This window comes from Penaeus vannamei, chromosome 19, assembly GCF_042767895.1.
Source record: "Penaeus vannamei isolate JL-2024 chromosome 19, ASM4276789v1, whole genome shotgun sequence".
NCBI lineage: Eukaryota > Metazoa > Arthropoda > Malacostraca > Decapoda > Penaeidae > Penaeus > Penaeus vannamei.
In genome coordinates this window covers 10,863,951-10,871,450 of record NC_091567.1, presented here as the reverse complement: position 1 = coordinate 10,871,450, position 7,500 = coordinate 10,863,951, and the positions used below count along the sequence as shown (strand labels likewise).

At 37.9% G+C, this 7,500-nt stretch overlaps 1 protein-coding gene across 2 annotated transcripts in view; it reads left to right on the top strand.

Moving 5' to 3' along the window:
• The window catches only part of LOC113821169 (suppressor APC domain-containing protein 2), a 17,012-nt gene that overhangs the window by 7,951 nt on the left and 1,561 nt on the right, over window positions 1–7,500 (top strand). For both annotated transcript variants that reach the window (XM_027373639.2, XM_027373640.2), the window contains exons 2-10: window positions 543–688; window positions 942–1,066; window positions 1,268–1,474; window positions 1,618–2,060; window positions 5,024–5,236; window positions 6,085–6,298; window positions 6,421–6,567; window positions 6,687–6,959; window positions 7,261–7,500. The exon at window positions 7,261–7,500 is cut by the window's right edge and continues 1,561 nt beyond it. In XM_027373639.2, coding sequence (XP_027229440.1) covers window positions 543–688; window positions 942–1,066; window positions 1,268–1,474; window positions 1,618–2,060; window positions 5,024–5,236; window positions 6,085–6,298; window positions 6,421–6,567; window positions 6,687–6,959; window positions 7,261–7,392 — 1,900 coding nt within the window. In that variant the 3' untranslated portion in view covers window positions 7,393–7,500. The remainder of the gene's footprint in view (window positions 1–542; window positions 689–941; window positions 1,067–1,267; window positions 1,475–1,617; window positions 2,061–5,023; window positions 5,237–6,084; window positions 6,299–6,420; window positions 6,568–6,686; window positions 6,960–7,260) is intronic.

The following is a 7,500-nucleotide window of genomic DNA, read 5'->3' as shown; positions in this document are numbered from 1 at the left end:
TTGATTATGTGAGGTATGGTTCCTTATTCAATGATAAGTAGCCAGAGAAGTCCACCGGCTTAATATATCACATGTGACTAGTGTCAGCATGCATGAAGATCACATCAATTGGCACAAAGGCCAGTGGCATATAGGGATATGTGGGAGAATTAGTCAAACTTACTTAGTAAATCACAAGATAGATACCAAGCACTTGAACTACTGTGAATGCCTATACACAAGTTTCACTGAAATGTAACCTCAACAATGACACTGTGGACATGAGAACAAAACATATATATGCTGTTATGTGCTCTTATGCAGTTTGCCTAATATAGGTGGATTTTTATTGTCATTGATAGTCCTAAACAGATTGATAATGTATATGATAAACTTCTCCACATAGTACATTTTAGAAGATGCAAGGATGTATTAAGAGTTCTAGTCTAAATTAGTTAATTTGTAGCTCAAAAAGAATCTCAGAAATAGATGGTGTGAAAATATATTTTTTTATGTAGATCTACATTCCTGCTAAAATCAGATTCCAATTTTTCCTTACACAGACCTAGAGGCAGCTCCGTCATGACTGCAACACAGACAGCGGGTGGCTTTGCTGCCCTCGATGGCCTACCAAAGCCATTTGTAAATGCCATGAGAACTCTGTTTGATATTATGGATGATCAACGTACAGGCTACGTTAAATTTTCAGGTTGGTACTGCAATTTCTTTCATTCCCCCGTTCTCCCTCTTACGCCTTCTGTCCTGTTTCTCTTTTCCTCTCTCTCTTCCACTCATCTTGTCACCCATTCTTTAGTTATCTATGTTTTTTCACCTCTCTCTCCTCCCACCGTACCACTGTCTTTTTTATTTTACTACTTGAACAGAAATAATGAATTTCAAAATGGATAATTTTAATTAATCCATTAAGTTGTTGAGATACTTAATCCAACTTATCCATATAGAAATAGAGAGAAGATGGCAGGATGATGGAACACAAGGAATGCCGAGAGGTGTGTTAGGAAGCCTCCGTAAGGTGACTCCACCTGATGGATACCTGTCATTTGAACGGTTTTGTGCAGGTTTACAGGTGAGGTGATAACATGCAAGTTTTATACACAAGTACTTTAGGATTCAATCTGTTTATAGATGAAAAAATTCTTTGTGCTTCATAATTTTTGACATGTGAAACATGTATTTACAAATGTACATATGATGCATATCATTATAAAAGCCAACTATATTTCCAGAATCCCTCAAGCTTATTTTAGTATTTAAATTCTAATCACAGATCAGTTTACTGCGGAATAAGATGGATGACCCATCTTCGAGTTCATGTGGAAACAGCATGCCTGTCAAACCAGGTCCTCCTCCAACCAAGTCTTCCTCGATTTCCTCCATGGGTCCTCCGCCACCCTCCAAACCTTCCATCGTGTCTTCCATGGGGCCTCCTCCCCTTCCACATTCCAGACCACCTTCAGCACCTCTCTTGGATGAAGTGAGTACGGAAAGGTTTTACATATGTTGACATTTCTAAGAAATGGTTCAGATTTTCATTACTAATATTATTTTGAAATAAACAGTTACCATGTTTTGTCAAATGAACAAATGTTAAAAGATTGTTTTTCACTTTATCCATAGGAACATTCAAAGCAACCCCGCACTAATGCCAATATGCCCAGCAATATTAGAAGTAACATAGGTGTTCCACAGCATCACCGTGCTGAGCGCACTATGTCAATGCCTCACCTTGATGAACCCTTGAACCAGCATGAAGCTGCTCCATTGCACCAGTATGACCATGCAGATGTACGATCACATGCCAGCAAACCTGACATAAAGATGGGAGTTGGTGGTATTATGGGTCATTCCAAGTCAATGGGCAATATGCAAGGGCCCCCAAAACCGCCCCGGGCATTAGAGCGAGAGAGAGGAACACACAGCTTGGACCGTAACCTCGAGAACAGAGGCATCACAGACCACCCGAGAATACCCAGTGACATCCGTGGAACACACTCATTAGAAAGAGACCACTCAGAGAGGAAGTGGAGCCATGAGAGGCTTGAAAGACCACATAGAGAAAGGTGAGCATGAATGTATTATCATTAGTTAGTTTGTTTTACTGGATTGTGCATTTTGTGAGATAATTGATAGGGACTGTTAAGTGAACTGACAACTTTTGATATGAGTACTTTATAGTTTCAAGTCTAATTTTCTTTGTACAAAATTATTTGAAATATAATAATATATCAACTAACTGAAATGTAGATTTTGATTGCAAGACTCTAAACACACTTTTGATTACATTTATAGTCCTTCATATTTTTTAGATTTCACTTTCGCCCTTTGTACTAGGGTGGCATGGCAGACATTCCATATCCACAGTTATTTTAGCTAGGCAGTTGTGTTTCCACATAGATGGCTCCATTTATACTTAGTCACCAAGAAATCAATTGGTAATACTACCTATCTCAGCTGTTTCTTCTTTTCCTTGAGTTTTGGTAAGATTCCTTTTTGTTTAAGGGGACCGTCCCGGAAAATGGCCACCTTTCCCTACTCTATACATCATAAAAAAATATCGGTTAGAGATAACTGATTGATTCTTTTTGCATGCTATAGAGTAAAGAATTGCACTCCGTTATATATATAAATTTTAACTTTGCTTCCCCATTGGGGGGGGGGGCACCCCCCAAAAAGTTGAAAAAAATCGCTATTTTTTTTGGTATGTCTTCGGTACATCCCAACTATCAGAGCTCTTTACAGAATATTCCCCCAAAAATGCTAGTGTTAGATCAACTCTAGCCTATAGCCATGTAAAAGGCCGAATTTTGAATTTCCTTTTTTTTTTGGCGGGGGACAGCTTGACATAGAGAACTATTTTTGAATGCGTTTTTCAGCATTAAAATATTATTATTTTTTGATTAAGGCAAAAATTCAAAAATCGGCCTTTTACATGGCTATGGGACGCCGAGGCTCTAGTGAAAGCAACAAACTGCATTTGGATCGCATGAAAATTACGTGAGTTGGGAAGTACCGAAGAGTCATAAAAAAATAGCCGAGCTACGGCGTTTTGTATTTGGCACCTTGCCAAAGTTCGTTATCTCTGTTATTTTTCTCTGAATCTAATGATATTATATATCAAAAAAACGCTTATTTAGTGTACTTTGCAATGCAATGATTACCAAGTCAATAGGAATTTTCATGTTCAATAGGGACGCTATTCTGTAAAGGTATGTCACTTTTTTTTTTTTTTTTTTTTTTCGTTGTTCATTAAAGTTGATATTTTCGTGTGAAAAGCTTAATAAATGCATTTTACCATAGAGAAAACTAATCTAAACCAGATAAAAACCTTTTTTTAAAAAAAATATTTTTTTTTATTTTCCATTTTTTTTTTATTTATTTTTTTTTTTTTTGAAGAAATGGGGAACTGTGGATGGCAATATTAGTACAAAATCATTCTAATTATAAAGTCCTGGCATGAATACAACATGGTGGTTCAATTTTGAGAATTTCAAAAGCATATGAATTTAGTACATTGAATTCGAGAACTTACGAAAGTCGTTGAATATTCCCCATGCCTCACACAGGGGGGGGGGAGGGGGAGATGGTCACTGGGTGTTTATAATTTTCGAGGAGGATCATATGTACGTGAACGCACGCACATAAAGTTAAAAAGATTAATCATCATCATTTAGTAGGCCTACATTGACTTTCATATCTAAATAATAAAATTTATTAGTTATCCCTCTCATACCCATTTTCTTTGATAATTGTCAATATTAGCAGATTGCAAGGGAGAACAAGTGTAAAGTTTATGATTAGCCATTTGCACCCATTATCTTTACTAAGAAGTGCATAAAATCATGCAGACGCCTATGTGTTGTGGGATATTTGCCAATTTATGGTGCCTAAGACTTACGGTAACGTCTAAACATATTCATTTTTATCGGGAACGCACGAAACGGATGCGATAGCTTTTTGAACGCCAGACGAAGACTACGCATACAACCGAGCTCAAAATTCCATATAGTTTTTATTTCAGAGCAGGTATTACTGAGTACTATCATCTTCAACATGAAATAATCTGTATCTCGCTTATACATCCGAAGTTTAAAAATCCGACATTTAGGTAACATTCGTATTGAATTGGTCTTTACAACGGTAACTGCCAATTTCAAATCAATTCAAATTGCCCCCTGCTGTGATGTACCGACCGTTGAGCGAAATGTAACGGAAATATTTCAATCCTTCCTTATAAGGCTATTTTTAAACATTAGTGCTTCGTATGTGATATACGTATATATTACCACGTAAACTAAAACATATTACCAGGGAGTCTCGATCAAAGCATATTTCGTGTGTAAAAGGACACAAAACATACATTTTTTTTTAGATATATTTCACAAAATATTTCGTCATAAATCACGGTGATATAATTTTTTCCTGATATTGGTATAAAAGTGTTCCTTGAACATTCACGAACTCATATCTATGCGCAATGTCATAATTAAATGCCTTATGCACGATTGCCGCAAGCAAAAGTCCACATAGGTGTACCTGGGCGCTCAATAGCGACGTACCTCTCCGGGTGCTGAGGGACTCGCACGCCGGCTGCAAGACAACGAGCCATAGCAGGCGGTTAATACTCGTTTGGTAGTTTCCTCATCCATGTACCTATACTATACGCTAACTAACTCAATTTAACCCCCTCCTCCCCCCTCTCTCAGGGACGGTCCCCTTAATATTGTTATTGATATTTTTATAACAGTGTAATAGTCACAGTGTCAATAGTTATAACAACAGTATCAATATTAATAGCATTAGAAAAACATTTTCCCTGATGATTCAAAGAATTGGGAAATCAGGAGAGGTAACATAGGGCCCACTAATTGCCTCCTGGGTGGCTGAACGCTTTTGGAGCTATCTGCATACAACAAAATTCATAGTTGACGGTACATGTACAGAGGGTTAAATTTACTTTTGATAACTTCAAATATAAAATCAGTGTAAGAAGATGACAATAATATTCATTTCTTCATTTTTACAGAGAACGTTCAGATTACATGGAATTTCGCCGTGAAAGAGGTTCTAGTCTGGAAAGGTTGCTTGACCCTGAGGAAAAGGCAAACCATGTTCCTCTTGGGCGTGCTGGAATACGCTCAGCCTTGCAGACATGGCATAAAGAGAGAAGCAAGGGAGATCTTGGAGACAGCAACAATAACAACAAAATCATGCACGAGAAGGAATTCAAGGAGCCAAGGTTAGCTGTAATAGTAAAATTCCTTCTTTATAGTACTAGTTGATAACCAGTTTTCATTCAATATCATAATCAATGCTGATGCATTGTTGTGGAAATATGGATGCAAAGATACTAGAAATAATCTTTTGAGTTGATGTAATACAGCTTGAGTGTGATTGGGTAGATTGCATCTTTTTTATAGAACTGGTTTCAAGGTAGAGAAGAGGAAGGAGTGTACGAGGAAGTAAAGATCCCTCCCTCTGTGGATAGGAAAAGATGAAATCATTGTTGCAGGGGATAGCATGTTTTCACAAGGGCTTATTCACCAAGTTTATTCACCAAGTAGTCAGTTACTAGTTCTACAAAACTTATGTGTTTATCCTTTTCCTTGTTTTTTGTAAATATATATTTTTTGGTTATTGTTGATGTTCATGATATTATGATAATCATAATGTCTGTAGTGATGATAATAATAGCATATATATTAATACCATTTAAAGAAGAAGAAAAAAGAAACAGGATGTCAGGGAAGGTCACTTAGGACTGTAACTGACTCCATGGTGGCTGAGCACATGTAGAGCCTTCTATTTGTAAATACATTTCACAAAACAGTAATAGGCTAATTCCTGGGTTAGGTTGAGGTTATAAGATCAGCTTGATGTTAGCTCTGTTCCTTCTTCAAGGAAGATTGGGTATCCCCAAAGAAAGAGTGGGGAAGATTTATGGAAATTATTACAATATTCATTGCAAAAAATCATTCATGTTACTTTAAACCAGTGGCATCTGTTGGTTTAGAAATATATTGAGAATTGCTTAAAAAATACATAGGTAAAATGTATAAAATGAATAAAATATATCTTTTAAAATAGAGTTCAGGCTGTAGAGCCTATGGGCCGTGGAGTGGGTGATGGAGGTGATAGCACAAGAGCAGCTGTGGTGAACCACTCTGAGCCTCCTGCTCTCTCAGCTGCTGCTGCACCTTCCACAACTGCCATGGCTGCTGCAGCTCCTGCGAATAAGAGGTCCAGCAGAAGAAGAGAGCCAAGGAGACACACACTCCAGAATGGCATTGACAACAATATGGTTAGTCAGGTTCCAGCTTTTATCTTTTTTTGATATTTTGTTCATTTACCTTGAAGTCATGAAAAATTAGGAGAGTATGAAGTGAATATTTATTCATGAATTGTTTTCTAAAATTTGCACAGCTGCGGCGTTTGAAGCAACTAGAGGCTGAGAGAGACATGTTGGTGCAAGGGTATGAGGTAGTTGAGAGAGCCAGAGCATGGTATAGACAGCAGCTCCAAGGTATAACAGAGAGAATTCATCAGCTGCCACATGGACCTCCAAAACATGTAAGTAAAGCAGGTTGAGATGTTCATGGCAAAATGATTTTCCAAACTTCTTTCCACTATATTTGTTAGTGTGACTCCAACTTTCCCCATTTTTTTCAAGTCATTATTTTTTCAAACAGGAACCCAGCATTGAAGCCCAACAGGAGAAGTTACACTTCCAGTTGGCACGTATCCATGAGGTAAATGCCCACTTACAGGCCTTGATGGAGGCCACGGAGAGAGGCCTGCCAACACACATGAACTTGGCCATCCGCCCCATGTCGTCTGCCCTTCCACACACAGGGAGCCTGGGTGAAGGAGCAACTGCCTCATCCAGATGTCAAGGAGCAGAAGCAGAAGACCAGGATCGTGTCATTGATAGACTGAAGGATCAGAACCACTTGCTCACTGAGGTATGAAAAATGTAATGATCCTAAAGCTTTATATATTTTAAGGGTTTATTATGTTTACATTATTACACAGTATGTTGAAATGAAGCAGAATATTTGCCTTTTAAGTGAAATTGTCTGGTCGAATGCACTGTTGCAGTAGCAATATATATATATTTTTTTCCTTTCTTTCTTATTTTCTTTATTACTTTTACAGAATAGACTAAATGTGCCAAACTTAAAAGGTTTATATTTTTGCCTGCTTAAATGTCACAGAATCTACTGTTACTTAATTAAATACTTTTTCCCTTTTTTTCTACTGTAGGAAGTAAGCAACAAGAGTGAACGAATCACTGCCCTGGAGCGAGAGAAAGCTGCCCTCCTCCGGGAGTTGTTCCAGTCACGGTCTTCACACCACCACCCACAGGTTGCCTCGGCGGATTCAACGTTCATGTGATTTCCATGCCATCGTTCATCTTACAAAGGCTCAACTACTAAGAATAATTCTGAAGTGCTTTAGGGTCAGTCAGGGAAACGTGAAGGACAATCAGACCTTTTGCTTTGT